This window comes from Alosa pseudoharengus, unplaced genomic scaffold (genome assembly GCF_046254945.1).
Source record: "Alosa pseudoharengus isolate Yale_2024_CS ecotype anadromous, Long Island Sound unplaced genomic scaffold, YU_APseudo_1.1 YU_APseudo_1.1_scf_20, whole genome shotgun sequence".
Lineage (NCBI taxonomy): Eukaryota > Metazoa > Chordata > Actinopteri > Clupeiformes > Clupeidae > Alosa > Alosa pseudoharengus.
In genome coordinates this window covers 5,985,446-6,011,717 of record NW_027468664.1, presented here as the reverse complement: position 1 = coordinate 6,011,717, position 26,272 = coordinate 5,985,446, and the positions used below count along the sequence as shown (strand labels likewise).

Below are 26,272 nucleotides of genomic sequence, written 5' to 3'. Positions count from 1 at the left end.
TCTATCCCTCTCTCCGTCACACGTGCCAATGTGTCCTCATGTCACAGGGCAAGAGTTGAGTGCACGCTATGATGGCACCGGATCCGCCCATCCTGTGCCACGTCAGTGCCAGACGTAAGCCCTAGTCGGGTGTTTTCTGGACAGAGATCCCCTTAAAGCCAACAGCACACTCAGCTCTGCTGTAGAGAGCCCTAGTCGGGTGTTTTCTGGACAGAGATCCCCTTAAAGCCAACAGCACACTCAGCTCTGCTGTAGAGAGCCAGTCACCGCTCCAAACGAGACATGCTAACACAGCCATGATTAATTTAGCAAGGTGTAGGCTTACACCACCATTTAATCTCCTGATTAAAAATGCAGTGTCCCAAACAGACAGGTTCACAGACAGCACAGACTGGGTGATTGGGACGGAGGGGGGTGCGGGGTGGGGGGGGATTGGGTGGTGACCATATGGGGGTGGGTGGAGTTTTCTGCTGCCCACCCAAGTACCATTTCATTTTAACCCGCAATGCAGAGTGATTAGCAGGGACTTAAGCGCCAGGCATGTGCTAACAAAGTGTGCGGCCCTCGGGTATGAATGAACTGTTGGAGCGGTTCGGTGGGCAGGCACCCCGAGGTTTGTGTTTCCAACAGCTGGAGGACATATATCCATTCACTGGCCTCAAATTATTACGTGTTTAAGGACCAGAGTGGCCGACGGCTGAATCTCAGTGGTCAGCCGAGCAGAGAGTGGACGCGGCGGGGATGAGCCCTGAGATTTCTCCCCGAGCTCCGATGCCTCTCTGCCCTCGGCGCTCCCATGGCACACAGGCTTATGTTTCTCCACTCGCTCCGAGTTTGCCGAGGGCTTGGATGGAGCGTCCTTGGGGTATTTAAAACAAACTGTGCTTGTTGGGAGAGCCGTAACGTGAGACTCAACAATGCGTGCTCGCTTAGCCAGGCCAGGCATGCAGGGCCCTACAGGGCAGAACACATCAGACAACGCATACATCTCTCCTTTCTCTCACTCAGTCTCTTTTTTTTCTGTCTCTGCCCATGTCTCTCTGTCGCTCTCTCCCTCTCTCTCTCCCTCTCTCTCTCTCTCTCCCTCTCTCTCCCTCTCTCTCTCTCCCTTTCTTTTGTTGGGTGATGGGAGTTTTAAAAAAAGAAGCTCTGAGGGTATCTCTTGTGTCTGTCTGCAAGCACACCATGGGAATAAGGGTGGAATGTACAAAATGTGCATTACCTCTGCAGACTGTTGTCGAAGCGGTCTGATAGAAAGGTCAACACATATTGGCTTTCAGTGGGATTGTTGAACTGTTGTAGCTTTCAGTGGGATTGTTGAACTGTTGTAGCTTTCAGTGGGATTGTTTAACTATTGTAACTGAAGGTTTACGCTCGTACGGACACGCACATGTTCCCAAACAATTGCAGCCACTACCCTGCTTATGCCGCTAACCTAACAGAGACTGCAGATTTGACTTTACCCTCAGCAATAGTGTGAGTTTTTCAGGTTTTGGTGGGTTTTTTAACAGACGTTTTAAGAAGGACTGTGGCGAACCTACCTGACCGTTGTGTTCCCTTTGATACTTGCCTGCAAAAGTTAATTTGCAAAATTCATCGGGATTGGGCAGGGTTTCACTGCACCCATTCCCCTTGCCACCCTTCGCCAGAAGAGCACTTAATATCTAATGAATTATTGAGACGCGTCTTGTCATGTTAATCGTCTTTTTCACTGTGCAGGGTTGAGCTGCTTCTTATAGCACTGCACAGATCCGCCCACAGGGCTTGGCAGTCTTGCTACCAACAACTGTCAAGTTGAAGGAGTAACGTTTTCTCAAGGTTTACTGTGTCTCAGAGAATATCCCTTTACCAGAGACTACCTCATCTGTATCCTTCTAAGATAGTCAGGAGCAGCACATCAGTTTGCACAATGTAGTCAATGAGTCAAAAATAAAGGCAACACCACCCTAGACAGTTACTTTATTGGGGAGGCTATGAATGAGCAGTGGTGGCTGGTCTTTCCAAAGACCCCAACCATAGGATACTGATCCTAGAACTGTCCATCTCGGTCCTCATTGGTCCACTGGGCATACTGATTGTGGCCCACTCATTTGCACTTGAATGGCATAAAATTCCACTGGTGCAATATGACTCCTCCCTCAGTGTAAAATGGGGGAGCTTCTTGTCCTTGGCTAGATCCAGGGTGTCACACAGAGAAGGGGCTGCATATTGATCAGTGTCCACTTTTGATCCCTTCACAGAAAGCTGAGGCCACAGGTGAAAAGAGACCCAGAGGCCGACCCAGGAAATGGGTGAGTAACTTTCGTGATTTCTTTTCCTTTTTATTCAGTTTGTACCCACATAAGACCACACACACACATACACACACACACGACACACACACGACACACACACACACACACGACACACACACACACACACGACACACACACACACACACACACACACACACACACGACACACACACACACACACACACACACACACACACACACACACACACGACACATACACACACACACACACACACGACACACACACACACACACACACACACACAGTTCAAGTGTGCACCCCATACATAATGTAAGACAAATGTGTTCCACTTGAGAAATGGCAGTTTACTGTCCTTTTACTGTGTGGCGGTTAGAGTCTCTGCTCAGCCCAAGCTGAGTGAATGAGGAGCGTGTTACCACAAACACATTCACAGTGCTATCATTGCTCTTAATTATATTTTTTGCACTCATGCCCACTTCCTACTTAGTTTCACTGATAGCTTCTTGTCGATGTATATTTAAGGGGGATTTGGGTAAATGTTCATGTTATCAGCTAAAGAAAATGTTTATACTCCACATTGACCACAGGAATACTTAAATAATCAGAAAGCTCAGACAGCTTGAAATTCTCTGTGTTTATCAGGTCATAAGTGACATACTTGATTCATAGTCGGACGAAAAGCTGCAGGCTGTTAAAAGTGCCACCAGGAGCCCAGCTGTAATATAGTGGGAGCTTGAACTCTCTCTGACATGTGAGCTTCATTTCCTCAAGGATTCCTTTTACCTACAAATGAACAGAAGCCACTGAACTTCTGTTCAGTTTGAAAGGTGTATGTGCGTATTTGACTGGTTTGTGTGTGTGTGTGTGTGTGTGTGTGTGTGTGTGCGTGTGTGTGTGACTAGAAGGGACTGAAGGAAGTTAGTGGAAGGTTTCAGAGTCATATACACTTAAAATATGTGTAAACAGTGTCATTATATCTGTCATTCACTGTGATTCAATCCAGCCATCAACCATTCACATACTGGGAATGACATATTGCAGTTATTCAGAGCACTATGTTAAACAAACTGGTAGTAATACAGCCATCAAGTCATAACAAAATTCTACCAGTCTTGCTCAATCTATTTGACGGCAATTTTTCTTGTCTAGTGATGTGTGAATGCAGTCTTTATTAGGTGGCCTCTCGGGAGTCATCTCAGACCATAATTTGCTCCAGCCCTCACACTGTCTCTATCTCCTTTGAATGAACTGCAGAGCGCTCGGCTACATTCATAATTTCCCTTTGTGTTGCCAGCATGCATGAGCACTGTGTTACTCATCAAAGGCACTATATACATCCCCTTGATTCCCCTAGTGCTGGAATGGTGAATGGAGGTGAATAAGCCAGACCGCGAGTGAGACAGGCTTGAGTGAGCAACCTCAATTCAGCAATGTCTGCCAACATGATCTAGAGCCGCGGCCATTTTCTCTGAAAAGGTCCTGCTTTACCATGCTATATGGAGCCACTGAACCCTTGGACTGAACTGATAAAGGAGTTCAATTTATTGCAGCGTTTTCTTTGTACTGGTGCCCGGCGACTCTCGGCAGCCCTTTCATGGTGTCCGTCTCCTGCAGGTACACACACCTTCGCACCACATCGCCCACGCACTCCCAGTCACCCACACACTCCTGTTGCTGGCACACCGCCCATGTGACTGTAAAGCACATAGCAAACAGACTGCTGTAAGCGCTCTCTCTCTCTCTCTCTCTCTCTCTCTCTCTCTCTCTCTCTCTCTCTCTCTCTCTCTCTCTCTTTCTGTCTCTCTCTTTCTCCTGACCCTGTACCTGGGCCATAATGTGGATCTGCCCTCATGTTTCTCACGAGGTAATGAAAACCCAATAGCATTTGCTCTTTAGACAGCAACCCATGCAGGCTCCTGAGACTTAATGTGGGTTTTGTAAAGACCATATTGATTGACTCTGTTGGTTGGCTCTCCGGCTGCAGCGCTGTGGATCTAAGGTTAACTAGGGCTCTGAGAGGGCACAAGTTGCTCTTTGAGAACCTTTCCTTAGCAGAAACCTTTGTGAGAATGCTATGAATGCCATGGAACAGTGACATATTACAAGACAAGGGTGCGTTAATTTGCTGAACTTTCTCTGGTGTGCGCGCTTTGAAGAACAACATCCATTCAGCCAAAGTGACCCGCGTGAAGTGGTAACTGAGTCAATGAAATGCGTCAACACGCAGCTCAGAGAGAAATGTGAGCCTTGGAGGATGAGGGGGGATCCTCATTAGGAAATCCTGCTCACCTTCCCAGAACAGGGCCCGCGATTGACGCACTGCACTCTGTCTATCTCAGGGCCGTGATACGAACACTGCACCAGCCATTAGCTCACAGAGGGCGGTCAGGGCCAGAGGACTGACTTTGTTTCGCTGTTTTTTTTATTTTTTTTTTATGAATGGACTGAGCGCAAGCGTGTCTTTCCACGGGCCGTCCACATGTATGGCCCACTTTGTGTGGCTTTGAAAGGCCGGGTTATGATCTGTTTGGTAGCTTTAGTGTGTCACAGATGAATTGGCATGGCCCTGAGGTCTCCCTAGCCACACGGCTGCTCCAGGCATACAGGGTGGACTTGTCAGGGGTCTGGACGTTCCAGCCGTGGATAAACAAGTCAGCTTTCTTCATTCAGCTACCGCTCGCCCTCCTGCAACTAATTATAGCATATCCTTTTTGGCTACAAGGGGCCATTGGAATGTTTTCCTTCGCCATGAATCCCCCCCCCCCCCCCCCGCAACGACCACCACCCCCACCCTCAAATGGTTAATAGAAGAAGGTGGCTGTGGCCACCGGCAGGGAAAGAAAGTTGTCTCACCATACCTGACCCTCAGGGAACTCAGAGAGCGTTGGTCTGTGGAGCCTGGCCAGCGGTCTTGAGCGTCTCGATGGAAAATCTCTAAGTGGCTCACAGCGCTGTTTGGTGTTCACCAAAACGTTCCCATCAGGGCTTCCCCCTCTTTTGTTTTGTGTGTGGAAGGAAAAGTCAGACGTCATTTGATTTTCTACATTCATTTTGAAAGGTCCAAATAAAGGCTCGAGCTATTTTGGAGTTCTAAGTCACATGCTTCCCAAAATGGAACCAACATTCAACATTTGAACTGAACCTATCAAGGAAGCAGATGATGACCACAATGTGATTGGTTGAACGTCTTTCCTCTTTACACCTGAAAAACTAAAACTGAGTACAAGCTAAACTGAAGCCAGTCAGTTCCACAAAATAACATTAAAACTAAAATTATACACTTCTAACTCTAATAAAAAACAAATAAAAAAAACAAGCTGAAAGACTAAAGTTAATGGAAATGTCAAAGCCTAATAACTGAAAATGAATGGAAATTTCAAAACTAATAACTCTGCTCCTAATATGGCACTTGATGAGTTTCAAAGTTTGGGAATTAGTGGTCTGTGGTAACAACAGAAACAAGCCGAGTTGGTGGCAGTCATTGCAGTGCATGCCTCACCATTCTTCTTACTGATCTGTGGGCGCTAATACATTGCTGAGCAACTGTTTCTAATATGAAACACATCCTGAGTGAAAAGCTCTGGCCATAGAAAATTGGCAACTTTGCTGTTTTCACTGAGTCACTGTCGCACTCATGGGAAGTGATCAGATGCAAAAATATTTGTTTACAACTTTTGAAAGATTGAAATGAAAAAAAAAAATCTACAGAGATGTATTTTGTATAGCAGCATTACTCGATGTATAGTAAATTCAGTAGTAAATTGCCACATTTGAATTGTTCTGAAATGTTCACAAGTCTGATGTTGAAGGAAAATACTTGTATCAAAAAAATTCTAATGGGCTGGCAGGTGTCTATTGTCATGTTTTCATGGGGGGACACCCCATTAACAAATCAAGGGCTGACAGCAAAGAGATGTGGTGACCACAAGGCCTCATATCAGACTATTGAGCTGGATTGCCGCATATAACTGTTCATGACTAACTATGGAGCTGTATTGGACACCCCTGGAGGATGATCCAGGACCCCCCTGCTGTGTTTTGGCATAATGATCAGGATGAAAAATATTATTTTGATGATAATGATGACGAAAGAGCAAAAAAATATCACCCTGCTCTCCGGGGTCTGTTAATACATGACATACCAACAGAGATCATCACGTAGCTTGGGCTCCATAAAAGATAACATTACCCATAGCTTTTTACTGATGAAAGCTCTGCGCCTTTCTCCTTTGGATCTGTGGTAGGTGGCTAACTGGCCCTGCTGTCCAGAGCCCCCCCCCCCCCGGGCTCATTCATGCATTTCTCCGCCCTGCCCACTCTGCACAGGTGTGGAGATGAATGGCTCTCACAGACAGACAGGCTTTCCTGTTGGTCCAGCAGGGATGTGCAGCACTCAGGCTGCCAACTGGCTGCTGTCCACAGGGTTTTATGGGCTTGGTAGCTCTACAGTTATAGAGTGCACAATGTGTGTGAGAGAGAGTGTGTGTGTGTGTGTGTGTGTGTGTGTGTGTGTGTGTGTGTGTGTGTGCGTGTGTGAGTATGAGTGTATGTGAGAGATGTAGACGTCCTCTTCCCCCAAGACTTGTCAAAACTTCCGCTCCTTCAGTGGTTGATTTCTCACTATGCAGTTCTTATGATTACTTGCTTTAATAAAAATAAATGGGAACTTCAAAGATGATCAGTTTATTTTCTCATGGTGTCTTTCCATAGATAGCATCTAGCCACATGTTGCACCACAGTACGTTTTTGCTGATTCTCACCAGCCAGCCGGTCAGGAGAGTGTGGACCAGTTCTGTGCTGAATGTCTTTTGTCTGATGAGAGGGGTGGGAGTGGGAGAATACAAATCACCATCTTCTCTCACTTCTTAGGTGGCTTTTTCCATTTCCCGTGGTCGGCTTCTCAGTTACATTCGCTGTACAAAAACCAGACCAGTTGGCCTTGAGCTGCCCAGCTGCTTCTCAGGCAGCAGACCCCCCCCCCCCCTCACACACACACACACACACACACACACACACACACACACACACACACACACACACACACACTCACACACACACAAACACACACACACCCATACTTTACACACACACACACACACACATACTGTACACACACACACACACACACACACACATACACTCACACACACACACACACACACACACACACACACACATACTGTACACACACACACACACACACACACACACACACACACACACACACACACTCACACACACACTCACACACACACACACACACACATACACTCACACACACACACACACACACACACACACACACACATACTGTACACACACACACACACACTCACACACACACACACACACACACACACACTCACACACACACACACACTCACACACCCACACACACACACACACACACACACATACTGTACACACACACATACTGTACACACACACACACTGTACACACACACACACACACTCACACACACACACACACACACACACACACACACACACACACACACACACACACACACACACACATACACCAACTGGACATGCAACACTTCCGGACCTCTGTGTCCATGCACGGTCAATGAAACGTGAAAAAAAACCACATAAAAAAGCATATAAACAAACAAAAGCCCAAAACTCCTACTGGGCGTCTGACTCAGCCGTACAGGAGTGAGAGAGGCGGCACGGGTGGGAGGCGGAGAGGAAATGCTCACCTCACCTCTCATCTCACCTCACCTCCTCTCATCTCCTCTCATCTCCTCTCATCTCATCTCCTCTCATCTCCTCTCATCTCATCTCATCTCATCTCCTCTCATCTCCTCTCATCTCCTCTCCTCTCATCTCCTCTCATCTCCTCTCATCTCCTCACCTCTCATCTCATCTCTCCTCTCATCTCCTCACCTCACCTCTCATCTCATCTCATCTCATCTCCTCTCATCTCCTCACCTCACCTCACCTCTCATCTCATATCCTCTCATCTCCTCACCTCACCTCTCATCTCATCTCATCTCATCTCCTCTCATCTCCTCACCTCACCTCTCATCTCATCTCCTCACCTCACATCACCTCTCATCTCATCTCATCTCCTCTCATCTCCTCACCTCACCTCACCTCACCTCTCATCTCATCTCATATCATCTCATCTCCTCTCATCTCCTCACCTCACCTCACCTCACCTCTCATCTCATCTCATCTCATCTCCTCTCATCTCCTCACCTCACCTCACCTCTCATCTCATATCCTCTCATCTCCTCACCTCACCTCTCATCTCATCTCATCTCATCTCATCTCCTCTCATCTCCTCACCTCACCTCTCATCTCATCTCCTCACCTCACATCACCTCTCATCTCATCTCATCTCCTCTCATCTCCTCACCTCACCTCACCTCACCTCACCTCACCTCTCATCTCATCTCATATCATCTCATCTCATCTCATCTCCTCACCTCACCTCACCTCACCTCACCTCACCTCTCATCTCATCTCATCTCCTCTCATGTCCTCACCTCACCTCACCTCTCATCTCATCTCATCTCATCTCATCTCCTCTCATCTCCTCACCTCACCTCACCTCTCATCTCATCTCATCTCCTCTCATCTCCTCACCTCACCTCTCATCTCATCTCATCTCCTCTCATCTCCTCACCTCACCTCACCTCTCATCTCATCTCCTCTCATCTCATCTCCTTTCATATCATCTCTTCTCATCTCCTCTCATCTCCTCTCATCTCATCTTCTCTCCTCTCATCTCCTCTCTTCTCCTTTCATCTCATCTCCTCTCCTCCTCTTCTTTCCTCTCATCTCCTCTCCCCTCCTCTCCCCTCCTCTCCTCTCCTCTCCTCTCATCTCCTCTCATCTCCCCTCCTCTCATCTCCTCTCCTCCCATCTCATCTCATCTCCTCTCCTCTCCTCTGCTCTCCTCTCCTCTGCTCTGCTCTGCTCTCCTCTCATCTCCTCTCATCTCATCTCATCTCCTCTCCTCTCCTCTCCTCTCCTCTTCTGTCCTCTCCTCTCTTCTCATCTCATCTCATCTCCTTTCGTCCTCGTCTCATCCCGTCTCGCTTGCCCCACTCCACTCTGCTCCGCTGGGTGCTGGGCTGCGGCGCTGCTGCTTGTGCTGCTCTTGGCCAGGCGACAGACGCTGTTGACAGGTGGAGAGGAGTGGAATCAGAGCAGGGGCTAACATGAGGAGGGGGGGGGGTAAGCCTTGCATTTGGGGGTCATCCAACAGTGTGCAAATGGACTGGGGAGACTCGGACAGCCCTCTGCCAGAGTGTGAAATGGTACTTTTTTCTTTTTTCCTTCTTTCTTTCTTTCTTTCTTTCTTTCTTTCTTTTTTTCTCTGTTCCCCTCTTCCCTCCCATGATCCCTCTCTCTCTCTTCACTGTCTCTCTTACTTCTCCTTGTTTAGAAACGTGTGTGTTTGTAAGGTGGTAGCAGGAAACGTGTGTGTTTGTAAGGTGGTAGGAGGATCCCATGATGGGAATTCAGGGTCAAACCCTTTTTATAGTCTCAGCGTGCTTCACTGGCAAAATATTGAACTTGGCCTCCTGGGCTTATGGGCTGCAGTTTCCCCACGCCAGAAGAGTTCCTCTCACAGGCTGTTTGTCGGAGGGTGAATCACCAGTGTGTATGCAGCATACCCTGGCTGGGTAGTCTCCACTGGGTTTACTGATGCCCACAAATTGGGGTTGTGCCCAAATGCCCATGGTAGTCGGTTGTAAAAACGTCACAAACGCAGGTTCTGTCTGTCTCCTTGGAATTGACTTTTTATTTGCATTGAGCGGTCTCCTGCTGCCTTTGCTTTCGAAGTTTCTGAGTTTTCTTCACTAGACATTTTTCATGGAATGTTACAAACGAGCTCCAACGTTCTATTAGTGATCAGCGCATCGACGTGGGCGAGATGGAGAGTGGGGTTGCTGGGGGAGCGGAGGTATGTTGTAACCCTGGGGCTGGGTTTATTTTGTGGCTTGGAGCAGAGTCTTGTCCCTCCCTGGCTGGCTGTGAGAGAGCCTGGACAGCTCTGCCTCATTCCCTGCATTTCAGCCCTTCCCCCAGCTCTGCCTCCCCCTTCAGCTCTGCCTCCCCCCCTCCTCTTCCCTCTTCCCTCGCTTCCCTCTTTCTTTCTTCCTTTCTCTCTTTTTTGTCTCTCTCAAAACGCACACACACACACACACACACACACACACACACACACACACACACACACACACACACACAGAGAGACACACACACACACACACACACACACACACACACACAGAGACACACACACACACACACACACACACACACACACACACACACACACACACACACACATACACACACACACACACACACACACACACACACACACACACACACACACAAGACTCTGGCCCGTGAGTCTGAATTCCTGCCAACAGGGGCGTGTGTCCAGGCCGGGACTCCACACACACCAGGAGTTTTCTGGGACCACCTCAACGGATTTCCACTAGTGACCTCTAGAGCCCCCCACCCTCCCTCCCCTCCCCTCCCCTCCCCACATGCCTGCCCCCCTCCGTTCCCTCTCGTCGCCCCCCCTCCCTCCATCCCTCCCTCCATCCCTCCCTCCCTCCCTCCCTCCCTTTCCTGCTGCAGCCTCTGGAAGCGCTTTAATCATTTCACTCTGAGCCAGAGACTAAAACAGCAGTCCCGCTAGGTGCTCCGGAGATGAGGATGTAAAAGGCAATGGAGTTCAGACCCGCAGGAGAGAAAGAGAAAGCAGGAGGGAGAGAGAGAAAGAGAGAGAGAGAGAGAGAGAGAGAGAGAACACCACTCACCCCTGTGTTGACCCAGGTAAAGAAAGCTCTCGTGTTTGGAAAGATAGAGAGAGAGAACAAAGAAAATAAGTTGTTTTAAAATAAACAGCAACTCTTTTTCCCACTAATAGAAAAGGTTTTACCAGCAAATAGGTGTGTGTGTGCAAATAGATAGGTGATGACATTAGATTGCAGAAAATAATATATAGAAACATATCAATGTAATGCAAAATGAGGAAATGTAAAATACCAACATTCTAGTTACTGATGTACCAAGATCTATATGGGATGGGTTTTGGTTTTACTTTTTGGTATGATATATTTATGCATGTATAAGAGAACGATAGAAAGAGGAAAAGAGGAGAGAAAGAGGGAGAGAGAGGGGGAGAGAGGGAGAGAGAGAGGGAGAGAGAGAGGGGGAGAGAGTGAGAGAGGGAGAGAGAGAGAGGGGGAGAGAGAAAGAGAGAGAGGGGGAGAGTGTTTGTAAAGCGGGGAAAGGTATGTGACACATGTTATTGATGGTTAGGCCTCCATACAACCCAAGGCCTTTATCCTGCCCTGGCTCCACATGCTCAGTCTCTATTTCCTGTTGAAGGTGAGACAAGGCTGCCACAGAGAGGCCTGCGATTGTGAACGCTCCCGCGCCCACTTTCAGCACCAGATCCCTTCCTTCCCTCCCCTCCTCCCTCACCCACAGCGCAGAGCAGCGCACAAATGCCAGCGTGAATGTGAACCTTCATTGAGATGAAGCAACATACGGAGAAACCCCCCCCCCCCCGAAGCATTTTATTAATGTTAGATTATTTGAAAATGTTTTTTTTTTTTTTTTTTTTTAATCTTAAAAATAGCCTACAACTTCCATGAACATGCTGAGGAATTCTAGACGGTGAACTTTTTCATGGCCCTGTGCCCTCAAGAAGAATGACATTGGAGGGAAGTGGGGTCATCCCAGATATGTAGAAACACACTCGAGGTTTGTGTTCAATTTCATACTGTCTTGCGGGGGGGAGTGGGGGCGGGGGGCTCTGAAGCTGAGGCTTTTCTCTCCCCTTCCCCAAACGGACACAGAGACACACTTGCATGAGGTCTGTCAATTTGCCACAGTTAACGACCGTGATTAATGTGTGGAAAGATCAAGTTCACATTCATTACATTTCTGTTAGTTCAGAGACGGGAAAGGAAAGCAATCAGGCAAACAAAGCAGAACCCTCTCCAAATAGAAAGATGCCTTCTGGACGGGAGGCTTGTATCAACCAACAATGTGCAAAAAGAAAAACAAGCTGGGCTCTGTTGATTCCCATGTCCGTGCTTTTTGACATTCCAGAGTGCGAAATGCAGGAGTACCATATGAGAATGTGCTCATTTTGGATGCAGGAGTACCATATGAGAATGTGCTCATTTTGGATGCCAGAACATGTATCACTTTTATTGTGTGCACGAATAAGCCAAAATATGCTGCGAGTCCGTACATACAGGCTTGTCAGTGTACGTGCACTGAAAACAGCCCCCCCCCCCCCACCCCCTCCAGCTTTGCAGGCTGCAATTCTTTCAAATTTGTCAAAAATAAGTACTTGTGTTTGCGTCAATACAGTATTTCTGCCAAGCCCACAGAGACATAGGAGGTGTTCTGGACAGTTTAATGCATTACGTTGACATGATGGCGCTTATTAAAGGCTGCTTATCATGTGTTGAACTGTCTGCATTTATTTCTGTGTGTACTTCCTACAGTATGTGTGAAACACCAGCTGTGAAATCTACATCAGATGTGTCAGATTCTGTGCAACATTCAAAAAGATTCCCCCCCTTTTCAAAACTGGACTTTGACAGGACATCGGCTTTCACCACTGTCAAGTTGGGAAAGAATAGCCCAGCTTTAGCCAAGAGAAATCAGAACTGTAAATGTAAAAGTCAATCCCTGAAACATCCCTCTAAAGACACAAAGTTATTGACAGACTGCCCCATAAAGACACAAGCAACCCCTCAAGACCGCGTAAAAGAGAAAACTCCCAACTGGAAAGTTGCGTGGAGCAAAACTAAAACCTGAATTATTGCACAGCAAGCGCCCCTCCCCTTTTTATCCTCTCTCCTTTGAGAAACTCTGGGAACTGATTTCACTTCAAACAGCAGAGGCTTCCAAACAGAGCAGATCCAATTTGTCTGCGCCTTTCTCTCCTTCCAGAACAACCCCCGAAAACCTCCGAACAAAAGGCTGCTTGTCCTGCCAGGAATTTTCCACATTCCCACATTCCTCTCTGTGGCAGACATTTTTCTCCACTACAAAGGGCCCTTGGGCAAATTCCCCCTAATCGCAGGGTTTAGCCTAGCTCTGATAGGTGCCATTCATAGCACTGTTCAGGAGGGGAGAAGACTGATTGGTGGTGGTGGTGGTGGAGGTGGTTTAAAAAAAGTGAGTTGGGATTGGGGTAACGTGTGTGTGTGTGTGTGTGTGTGTGTGCATGTGTGTGTGTTTGTCTGTGTTTGTGCACACGTGAGTGCGTGCATGTGTGCACTGGGGAGCTGGGGTAATGGCGGCGGGGGAGTTTCTTGGACGGGGAATCTTTTCATGATCTACTGAAATGGTGGAGGCATTCCAGGGGAGATCACAAAGCGGGTGCTGTGGCCTGCACCCTGGAGAAGCCTGGCTTCTTTCCCCCCACTTCCACCTCCAGTCAAACAGAACATGTGGCATTTATTCACGGCAGCACAAGCTCTGGGCTGGGGAGGGGGGGGCAAGGGGAGGGGGGTGGGGAGGGAAGAGGGGGGCAGTTGCTGGGTGGCTCTAATGTGGGGTCTGCTTCCAGAGAGGGGAGTCCTTGGTTATGTTCTCTTCGTCAAAATGAAGGAGGGTCTTTTTTTTATTTTTCCTGCTTTTGTGGATTTCTCGTCAGCTATAGTAAGAAGGTACTTAAGGAAGGTTTTCCTTCAAACACAAAACATGTGTTAGCAGTCAACGTGTAACGTCAAGGTATAGGTATTATTGATAGGTATATATTTCTTTGTTTGTATGTTAGTATGTTTAATGTGCATTTTTGTGCACATTAAACTTTTGTGCTTTTGTACATTTACAATTTTTGTGGTTTGAAACACTGTTCCCAACACTGTTCCCGACACTGTTCCCGACACTGCAAGGTGAAAGCAAAGTTTGGAAAGTTAGAAAAGTTTGAATAAATACATGGTTGATTGTGGAAATTAAAGACACACTTGCAAGTTGAATGTCCACATTACAATATATCTTTATTCAAAAAGCTTCCTGAGTGGGATGTAAACTAAACTTCAACTGAAGGGGCCACTAACAATAAGTTGTCACAGGAAATGTATCCTGCGCAAGTATGAGAACCTTAGGTGCAAACCACTCTAAAAATCAACAGATTCCCCCCGTCCACTGGTGATGTTCCAGCTCAGAGGCTTTAAAGATGAAGTCCAGAGAGCTGCTCACACTGGTGGTCAGGCCTACATGCATGTTTTACAAGGTCTGTAATTCTTGGTTAACTCACTGCTATGGTGTTTGTCTGGCATGGTTAGCCATTACTATCAGTACAAAATGCTGATCAAATACTAGCTTGAGCAGAACCCTCCCTCCCTGACCTGTCAGTGTCGTTTTTATTTGTTTTTAAAATCGCACCTCGTGTTTGGACTTGCTTTACAAGTTCATATGTTTGGCACCAGGATGAGAGAGCGACGCGAAACCCGCTTGGCCTGGTGAGGAATTCATTTCTGGGAACGGCGTTGACTGCGGAGGTGTCTGATTCCATATCGTGTTTAATAATTCCCTCGCCATCAGCCTCGCCATCAGCCTCGCTTCCCTGTGCTGAGAACCTGACCGGTCCATTCATGCAGGAGCGGAGCCTGCAGGGTTAAGGACAGGGGGTGAGCACTGGGCCAGTCGTTAGCAGGGTGGCCGCTGCACAAAGCTTATAGGGTCAGGTGTGAGGGACCAAGGGGCCTGTTTTTATATCAACATAATATGGATTGCACATACTGTAGACTCCAAAAGGATATGCGTTTAAAAAAAAAATAAAAATAGAAACATGAACAAGTTGGAAAGTGTATAGTAAAACGTGTTGGTTGATATTGAGAGGTCTACACTAGAGGCCCCCTTCTCTAAAGGCCCCCATGTCTGCAGTATACTTCTAAGCCTGTGAGTGTGTGTGTGTGCAAGCATCTGTGTGTGTATGCATGTCTACGCTATGAATAAGTCTGCCTGTGTTTCTCCACTTTTGTCCCCACACAGTTTCAGACGTGCACTTAGAGACTTCAAAAGAGCTGGCCGAGGGTCAGCAGAGCAGGCGCTGTGACCGGGCTTGCGATAGCTCCCCTGGACGAGCTCTTAGCATGAAGGCGCCAGGATTGGCGAAAGCATGTGGACGTAGAGTGTTATCCCTGCTCCCCCGCGCTGTTTTGGCGCAGCTCTGCCTCAGCACGCACCTCTCAAGTGCCGCAGGTACGTGCAGCGGCTTGTGTTCCTTGCCCAGGCTGCCAGCACGCCGAGCTCACTTCTCCTCGCAATTAGCCGCTAGCAGTTAGCAGTTAGCAGTGAGCATGGCTAGTTTCAGAAATGGAGACTCTTTACAAATAGTCTTAGTGACATGTTTGTGAACAGCCTCTCATTCTTGTGACATTCTTGTGTCACTTAATGCAAATAGACATTCAGTTTCGAATGCTCGTGAATTGTCAGCAGTGGAATTGCATCTATGGTTAGCCTGCAATGGGAGCTAGCCTGCCTGGAATGAGAGTTCAAGTGCAACATTTCATTTGCACCTCTGTTGTGAGGGCACGCCGCGCAAGCAGGCAAGATTTTACAGGAATAGCAAGCATTTTAAATGCCTCAAAATCCTGAAAGCAAAAATCAGGCGGTAGCGAGGGGGGTGGCAGGTGTGTGTGTGGGGTGGGGGGGGGGGCATATGGGTGCCGTGGCCCTTTCCCTTGTGAGTGGAGAGGTGTTTGACATCACTTATCCCAGGCGAGACTGCCGTTGCCGAGGGAGCCAGGGAAGCTGTTATCTCTCTGGGATGGCGAAGATTAATACTGCTGTTTGGCCTGACAGGCTGTTGGAGATGGGGAGTCAGTGGGAGGGAGCTCTTTCCTCTCCCCCATGTACTCATTCACACTCTACCCTGACCCTCTGTGTGTGTGTGTGTGTTTGTCTGTGTCTGTCTGTCTGTCTGTGTCAATGAATGTGTGTGTGTGTGTGTGTGTGTGTGTGTGTGTGTGTGTGTGTGTGTGTGTGTGTTTGTGTGTGTGTGAGCATCTGTTAATGTGCATGGGTATGCTTGTGTGTGCATGTGCACGTGTTCATCTGCCTGTGTGTGTGTTTTTCTGTGTGTGCTCGTGAATATGAGCACAACCACCCGGCTCGTTCTGGGTGATTTTAACATAGGGAGACCACACGTGGATAAAGAGTTAACAAAAAATATGTATTTATTAAAGTAATCATGTATGCAAAGTGTGAAGTCAGTATTAATGAGATGGTAAGAAAACAAAGGTATGGTGTAAATCAGAGTAATGTGCAAAGCCCAAACAAAAGACAAAGGCGCCGCATGCTGCAATGGAGAGAGGGAACCCTGAACTTCAGACAGGTAGCCTCTTTTATAGTGCAGTTGCCCCAATCAAGTGATCAGCAGCACCTGTGTCTTGACTCCGCCCTGCAAACCAGAGAAAGACAAAGACAGGCAGGTAGGCAGAGACCGGCAGGGTCGTAACACTCCCCCCCCTTAAAGACAGAGGACCCTCGAAGAGGATCTCTGTAATCAGAAGACACCCCAAATCAAAAATACATTCAATGAAGAAATTAAGACAATATGTTAATCATGCACAGATAAATCACAATAAAGATCAGTCACTTATCTTAGGTCCAGAAATGTGTGTGGTAGAACTAAGAGCCTGAACGCCCCAGCTGCAGAATAACAGTCTCCCATGTCTGTATCTCACCGTCCAGCAATTCTTTGCCACTAAGAAAAGCATTTTAAGGACAAGAGAGACAGACAGAAGACACAGCCAAGGCTACAACTTATCAACCTGGATCATTTTGCCCCTGGGACCAAGCTAACACAGTGCCTACACCCCAGTTATGTCGAACATCCAGGTTGCAAGGCTGCCCAACCATCCAATGCACTAAGCACTGGTGAAGAACCTGTAGAGAACAAACAGTGATGGATAGACAGATATCCAAAAACACAGCCCCACCCCTGTCAACCAATGGAGAAGCACAAATCAGAGGCAAAGCCTCTTTCTGTTTGATGGTATGAGATGGACTACAGTCCAAAACTTCTTCATCCCTGTGTGTATGCTCTAAAGATGGGCAGGCGAAAACATAGGGCCTCGCTAAAATGTTAACCAACTGACACTCAACCCACAAGTCCACACCCCTTGCCTTTTCCTTGTCTAGAGACATAGGAAGTGAGCGCTGAAGTTTTGGGGACGCCTCACCCAAAACCTCATGGTCAGTTAACTGTGTGGGTGTGGAAATATCTGAAAACTGCACAGGACCAGAGAACAAACATCTCCCCTGCACACCACTCTCCTCAGAGCGGTGGCAGGAAGACTCCAAATCTGCCACATGTTCAAAGTTTCTAAGCTGAGGCTGGAACACATGGTCGTCAGACTCATTCACCTCCTCCTGAGTGCATGCTGCCACCATGCTAGGAGTAAATAAGTGAACCATCTCACCTGCTGAAGACAGTCCCCCAGACTTTACCTCCTCCTCTACTGTACTCTCTTCCTCAGAACACTGATGGACACAAGCTGTTAAATCAGTATTGCAGAGCTGAGTGGACTGTTTCTGACCTCGAGAGGAAGTTAGATCCCCCTGGTCTGACACACTAGGCCTACTAATCTGCTCAGCAGACTCATCCAAAGAAAATAAATCAACTAGGCCCATATCTTCAAATTCATTGTCAAACAACAAGGCAGGAAAATCTGGTAAACACTGAGACTTACAGCTAGCTGTAGTGGTAGTGTGATCTACCTTAACCAAAGACTGGCCCATCTTACAAAATGGCACCATCCCTGAAAAATGCCTAACACCCAAATCCAGTTCACAGACCAACTGCAAAGGTCTTGCCACAGAGGACGATATTGAAGCATGCCAAAAACCTGCAGAAGGCCCAGACGGGAGCGTCCCTTCTGACCTGACCGAAAACCGCTCAGGCTCATAAGCCCGTTTTCTCTCTTCATAAGCCCGTTCCATTTCTATCATTTTGGCTTCATGTGCTAGATCAATTTCTTTCAGTTTAGCTTGATGTGCTAGCTCTCTTTCTCTTTCCTGCAACAGAAAAGGCATCATCAAAAGCACCAGCTCCTTATACTGTTCCCCAGTGTATCCATCACCTATACGCATACGAGGAAAAAGCATAGTTCCCATGCCAGCCTCCAGTTCCAACTCAAATTGTTTAGCTACCTTTTGCAGCTCCGCTTTATTTAATCTCTCCAACCCATCCTCTGTAGGAGAGGCCAAAAATACATTAACAGCATCCATTTCAAAACATTCAAAACTGAGCGCAGTATAGCCAACAAATCGGACCAACAATTTACCAATAGCCTAAACTCAAACCCAAACTGAAAGCATCAAGTGACTGACCAATAACCTTAAACAACCATACAATGAATTTGTTGTGTGCATGATGGCATTGTTTGCGAAACAAAACAAAAACGAGCCACCAGGAGCTCCCCCACATCTAACTCGTAAATTCCCCTGAATACTACTCACCTACGTCTTCTCGCTTAACCCCAAGAACCAAGATTTTTACTCACCATACCGATGGAAGTGACCATCCGGGCTTTAGGCCCCTCAAGTCAACAGACCACGGCTGTGTCCTCAGCCCAGGGCGAAGCACGCCAGTCCCCAAAAGCCAGACAAAAAGCGCAGAACGGTCTGAAATCTAACGCAGGGTTAGTACTTTGCTCCAACGAAACAAACGAAATCAATGTTCCTGCAAACAATGCCAAGACAGCACTTACCTATTTTTTCAGTTGCTTACAAACAGCTTGGCAAAACCAAACTGGTTTCCCCCTCTCCACATATTTAACAGAACTATACAAAACTAAAGTATCCAAAACTCTTACCATCCCAACGATATCCACGCGAATCTCCCATTTTTTTTTTTTTTTTTTTACCTACTGGCCTAGGGTGCACTCAAGCACAATCGGAGTAGCCAATCAAATGCGCAAATGCTCAATTCAAACAGGTCGCGTCTTCTAGACCGCCTACCCATTCACAAATTTAAGTGATACATTCACTTACCCAAAACCAGCGCATTTACCTACTCCGCTCAACAAAAAGGCCCCAAAGTGATCCCGGACGAGCCCCCATATGTTACAACCACCCGGCTCGTTCTGGGTGATTTTAACATAGGGAGACCACACGTGGATAAAGAGTTAACAAAAAATATGTATTTATTAAAGTAATCATGTATGCAAAGTGTGAAGTCAGTATTAATGAGATGGTAAGAAAACAAAGGTATGGTGTAAATCAGAGTAATGTGCAAAGCCCAAACAAAAGACAAAGGCGCCGCATGCTGCAATGGAGAGAGGGAACCCTGAACTTCAGACAGGTAGCCTCTTTTATAGTGCAGTTGCCCCAATCAAGTGATCAGCAGCACCTGTGTCTTGACTCCGCCCTGCAAACCAGAGAAAGACAAAGACAGGCAGGTAGGCAGAGACCGGCAGGGTCGTAACAATGGGTGTCTGAGCAGACCACTTACCCCCCACTGTTCAGGAAGCTGTGTTGATCTGCCTGTGTGTGTGTGTGTGTGTGTGTGTTTGTGTGTGTGTGTGTGTGTTTGTGTGTGTGTGTGTGTGTGTGTGTGTGTGTGTGTGTGAAGAGCTGCCCCCGCAGTTCAGGGCTCCCTCATCATGTAGGGGGACGGCCTGATTACTCTGAAGCTGTTAGGGTTAGGCAAACTTGAAAGAGCTGGCAGTGGAGCCGGATTTAACTGCCTGTCAGGCGAGGGCCCTCATCACATGGCCTCCGCTCCTAGGTGAAAGTGAAATGGTTTACTGTGCGTAGGGGGGTACCGGACTGCACCGCACTGCCCCGTGTGGGGAGACGGCTTACTCAGTTGTGTGGCATCCGACCCACTATCTGGAGGTGAGGAGTTACTGTGGGGCTTACCTCGGAATGAAATCGACATCCCATGCCCCCCCCCCATCAACTTTCTTTGATGTTATCATTCCTGAGCATGGTGTGTTATCATTCCTGAGCATGGTGTGTGTCTTTCTGGTGCCACTGGCTCTGGATTTTGACTCATGCGTTTGATTCTTTTTTTCCTGTACAAGCAGGATGCAGCATGTAACTGCCATTGGATGGTTGTGTAACTTAGAGTCCATGACTCATGTGTCACCGATTGCTCTCACTGAGTGGTAGCTGCTCCATCTGATTACTTTGCCGCTGACTTGACCTTTTGCAGGTAGTTTTCAGTTTGACGTGATCACAATCTGAAGGCAGAATTAAAAAATCAGCTAGGCTGCAAGTGGACCTACACACTCAGAACTGATTCAAACACTGTGCTCTTCAGCACTTCTGAAACTCAAGGGTTTGTTAGACAGACACACTGTTTGTCACGCTTCCATTGGATCAGTGTGTGTGACCAGTTATATTGGTTCATATTGTGGTGAATATACATCTAACAGGTTCACCCTGTCCCCCTGCACCTACACCAATCAAACATGGCTTTCACATGTGCTTTTATTTCCAACATACTGTATATACACGTTATCATTAAATAAATCTATTTGAACTATGACCTTTCCTCATTATTTTGGGGAAAAACAAACAGCCTCTATTGCTGAAAGGTTATGAATTGAGTTGTAAGTAATAGACATTATTTTATATAGTGGACTTTCCAGACTGGCATTAAAATATCTTTGACGCCTATTACAGCCTTAGAGAAGGCAGCCCCTGTTCAGTAACAACCAGAGGCATTGACATCACACAAATGAAATGCTCACTCACTGAAAGTGCTCTATTAGGTAAAGTTGTTAAAATTTAATAGTGTAAATAGTATGGCATTCCAGATTTTAACAAGCCTTATTTTTTACCCAAATGTTTAATCAAAAACATATATCATTTTAAATGCACTTGCGGATTCCTTTGGTAGCCCAAACTGTATATCTATCTAATTTGGTTATACTGAAATGGCTCATATTATTTTTAACGTCTACCACACACCCACTGTTCTAAGTGTTAGACTGCAGCTCTGCTGATTGACTTTAATGATCATAGCAAAGGTTAAGTGTTACAGACTAACAGGCAAAATCTCACCAGTTCTTAGGCTGTGTTCACAGACTGAGGTGTTCTCCTTGAGAGCTCCTAACCCACCCCCCATAACAAGTTGTTTCCAAGACGTTTTCGCTCTGTGGGGAATGGTGAGAATTCTGACGTGCTGGTGGCACTTGCTCAGAAGCACACCTATAAAAGTGTTGAAGGATGTCAGCCACAAGGCCTGCTTTTCCACTGAGACTGCTTCCATGTGACTAGTTACATGACGCCGATTTACAGTCAGTCTAACATTATATGACTCTAAAAGCTAAAATGCATTTTGGCCCGTGTTCTTAGATAATATTGAATGAATGTTCTAATGTTCTAACATCTAATGTTTAATGTCCAGTTGAGGTCTAATGCAACCGTCCCATTTGTTTGATATGGTCTATTACATATTATCTATCCATGTCAAGTACTAGATGATCATTAGCTCAGCTGAATGCACAGCAGGATGTTCAGTTAAAGCAGAGACTTTCTAATGAGGAGACACAGCACTCAAAAAAACCTCCATAGAAATGCATGGGGCTAGTTTGTAACGCCAATATGGCCATTGTCTACACATATCACACCCCTTTCTCGGTAAAACATCGACAATTAATACATTGAGCCAATCATGTGGTGTGATGTGAATACATTGAGCCAATCATATGGTGTGTTGTGAAGACATCGTGCCAATCATGAGTTGTGAACTCACCGCTAGAGCAAGATTGGTGTCGTGAAGCCTTGCGCACGCGCATTTCTGCCTAATAGGATGCCCGATGAGTTCCCAAAAAGCGTTGCAATTTGGCCGCCGAGTGGAGGGACTTGCCTAAAATGACTTTGGTTAAAGGGAGGGATTTCTGGTTCTGAACATGAGGAAGGAGCCCCATTCACATCACATCCGAGAAAACATGCTTCAGCAACCCCAACTATTTACAATATAGTTTGGGATCAGGAAGTCCGAGGAACCACCATTCACCATAAACTCAAGTTTTGTGTAAATCCATCCAAGTTAAGCTTTATGGTCAGTTTTTAAATCATGCTTGCATGGCCTTACACTGTCCGAAACCGTGCGAGTGCCATTCTATGTATGGATAGGCACTCATATAGCAGCTCACTGAGACGTCTGTGTTTGACAGAAGCTCATTCTCACTATTTGAGGAGTTTGGAATCCTTTTTCCAGGCCACATAATGTAGCATGGAATGAACTTGGTGCTACACACAGAAGCACTCAATCTTCACATGTACACTTCACTTGGCTGCGAAATGACCAGTGCACGTGTGTCTGGCCTTGTTTTTGCTCTGCTGCTGTAGCCAAATGTCCCTGATTGGGCAGTAAGAGTCTTGAGGTGTAATCTAAGGAATGCCAGTGATTACGCTGTTTGGCTGTTCTGCGCGTTCAGGTTAATTGTTTTTCCGGAGGTTCCCAGGGTGGACGTCTGCTGGCCCGGTCCATTAGGAATGTATGCATCATCTTCCCAATTTCCCCTTTATCGCAGCGTACATTCTTTGCTCGGATCCATCCGGTGTTGACATTTACTGTGTTACAGCCCCCCTAGCATTCCATGCAGAGCTGGCACAGAAAACACCAGCTGTTCTGAACAATCCGGCTTGGCGGATGGGATGGGGTGGGATGGTGGTGGTGGGTGGCAGTGGGGTGGATGGGGGGTTGGGATGTAGGGATGGGGTGTGTGTGTGTGTGTGGGGGGGGGGGGGGTCATGTGCTCAGTTCACAGCGGCTGGCAGAGGCAGCACATACACACACACACACACACACACACACACACACACACACACAGGAGGCTCAGACTCCTCAGCTGTCAGAGGCACTTCCTGCGTGTGCTGGTGGCAGTGCTTAGTGTTTGGGCTGCGGTGGCCGGGGCACAATCTGAGCTTTGTGCTGAGCCTCCGGCCCACTGGGCCCTTGTTGAAGGCGCTGCTGTTCTCCCCTCAAGAATGTGCTCCAATGTTACTGCAATGTTGGGAGTTGCGGAGAGGACAGGGACATTTCCCTGTCAAAAGTTCAGTGTGTGGAGGATGGGGGTTAGTGATCGGGACTGTGTCATGGGGCAGATGAAAGGGGGGTTCTGTTACTGCTCTGACTGGCTGAATGAAGTCGCTGGACGCCTCCAAATTCACTGTGATTGTTGGTGATGTCAAACATTTGTAATTGTTGTAATAGCAGCTTGGGTAGTAAATATGTTATATGTCTGTAGTAATGGGAAGCAGTGAGATGTTTTAAATGTGGTCTAATCTTTATCTCATTTTTTTTCTTACAGCCACAGCAAGTGGTCCAGAAAAAGCCTGCTCAGGTATGTGATAACATGCACTTCCACAAACACACACACACACACACACACACATGCACGCACATGTACATATATACAGACACATACGCACATGTACATATATACAGACACACATACACACAAGCACACACACACACACACACACACACACACACACACACACACCTTCTCTCACAGACACACACACACACACACACACACACACACACACACACACAGTAGTTTTTTCTATCTCTGTCGGAAGCCTAAGATAAAATGACACACTCACAAACACTTAAATAGCTCATTCTGCATTGCCTTTGTAACAGTATGCTCATTTCCTTGTTGATTGAGTGACATTTAAAAAGGTCTAGACAGTGGAGGAGGATCTGGAGTTTGCTTAGGGGTGTTGCACATCTCACCAAAGCACAAAAAAGAGTTACTGGTTCAGCATGCATTAAGGTGATGTAGAATCCATGTGTGTGAAACTGTGTGTGAGTTTGAGAAAGAGAGAGGGATAGAGAGAAAGGGAGATGGATAGAAAGAAAGAAGGAGTGAAAAGAGACAGGATGTGTGTGTGTGTGTGTGTGTGTGTGTGTATGGGGAGGGAGGACACCTGTAGCAGTGAGGGAAGTGAGCGCTTCAAGGTCTCCAGACTGCTCTTGAGCAGGGGGACTGCATAACTCACAGCTGACGCAGGACCTGCATGGATGATCATCAAGGATAATGTAAATCCTGGTGCGCTATGTGAGGATTCCTGGCCCCTTCCTCTCCAAATACCTCCACACATGGAGATGCAATTTGGCAGAAAGGGCCCGTTTTGAAGAGATGATGCTTTTGGTCGAGATTCCTTTACTCTGGAGGGGGGTGGGGGGGTGCAAAGTCCATATTTGCATAGACCTTCTGAAGCTCCTGCATTTAATCTAGTTATGTTGCACATGCACATTATATATTTTAGGATAGAGACATGTGTGTTTTGGCCTTTTCCCTTATTCCCAAAAGTGAGTTTTTTGGACTGTACAGCAGAGCTGCTTGCCATTATCCTGCAAGAACAGTTCCCCTTCAAGAACAGTTCCCATGCAAGGCTCAAGAACAGTTCCCCTTCAAGAACAGTTCCCCTTCGAGAACAGTTCCCCTTCGAGGCTCAAGTTGGCTGCGCTCAACAGTTGTTTTGACAATTTATGATAAGTAGAGCTGGAGCATCCATCTTCCTGCACCAGAAGACACATTCCTTAACCTTTACTCAAGCATTTGTTTTGTTTTGTTATAAAATGTCAGAACTAATACAGTCCTAATAAATATGCATGCACACGCACACACATACTACACACACACACACATACCACACACACACACGCACACACACACACACACACACACGCACGCACATCCTCCTCTGTGCACACCAGGAATCTGTGCAGCTCCCTCTGTTCGCTGGTGCGGACCAGTTTTCGGTGTGAATGCATAACTGGGAGCTGATTTGTTGCTATGTGGGAACGGCGTGGCCGAGGGGCCTGTGAGCTGGTGTGCGTGGGTCACTGCGGGGCCTCCAGGAGCTCCGACACACACAAATGTCATTGAGCGCACACACACACACACACACACACACACACACACACACACACACAAATGTCATTGAGCGCACACACACACACACACACACACACACACACACACACACACACACACACATACAAATGTCATTGAGCGCGCACACACACACACACACACACACACACACACACACACACACACACACACACACACACACACACACACACACAAATGTCATTGAGCGCACACACACACACACACACACACACACACACACACACACACACACACACACAAATGTCATTGAGCGCTCGGACTTTGATAGGCTCCTTTTATCTCAACCCCACATAACACTCACTCCTGTTCTCAAACATTCTTATACAGACACAGACATACACACAGAGAAATACACACACACACACACACACACACACACACACACACACTCACACACACACACACACACACACACACACTTAAACTTAAAAACTTAAACTTTAGTTTTAAACTTAAACTTAAGATACTCTCACACAGACACATACACGCCTCATGCTTATACATCCTTAGTACATTCATGTGGATCCTTGTTTTAGTATCTTTAGTATCTTTTATTGTTTACTCTTTTTAGTCATGTGGATTTGTTATTTTATCATCCTGTTTATGTAGTAGTGAATGTTGTGTGTGGTGTCTTAAGCTAAATGAATTTCCACTTGGGGATCAATAAAGTATCTATCTATCTATCTATCTATCAACATACATGCAAGCACACACACACAAACACACACACACTGAGAACCCTGAGCTGTGAGGACAGCTGTGGTGTGTGTGTGTGTGTGTGTGGGGGGTGCAGGTGGAGAGGGAGTCGTCGTGACCCGGAAGCCTGGCTCTGTGCAGTGCTGGGTCCTAATGAGGGCCAGCTCCTCCCCATGCTGCACTCCTCAGGTCAGGAGCGAGAGCGAGAGTGAGCGGGGAGGGCAGGGGTGTGGCAGGAGCAGAAGTGGACACCATGAACCTGCCTGCCACAGGGGAGGAGGAGGGGGGGGGGGTGATTACTATTGTTGTTTAACCAGCTAAGCGTCCCCACTCCCTGGTGGTGCAGCAAGACCCTGGACACCAACAATGGC

The 26,272-nt window shown here is 47.1% G+C and overlaps 1 protein-coding gene across 1 annotated transcript in view; it reads left to right on the top strand.

The window, feature by feature from the left end:
* The window catches only part of hmga2 (high mobility group AT-hook 2), a 35,989-nt gene that overhangs the window by 7,325 nt on the left and 2,392 nt on the right, over positions 1–26,272 (top strand). The window contains exons 3-4 of the mRNA XM_076297268.1: positions 2,241–2,291; positions 23,586–23,618. Of these exons, the coding sequence (XP_076153383.1) occupies positions 2,241–2,291; positions 23,586–23,618 (84 nt within the window). The remainder of the gene's footprint in view (positions 1–2,240; positions 2,292–23,585; positions 23,619–26,272) is intronic.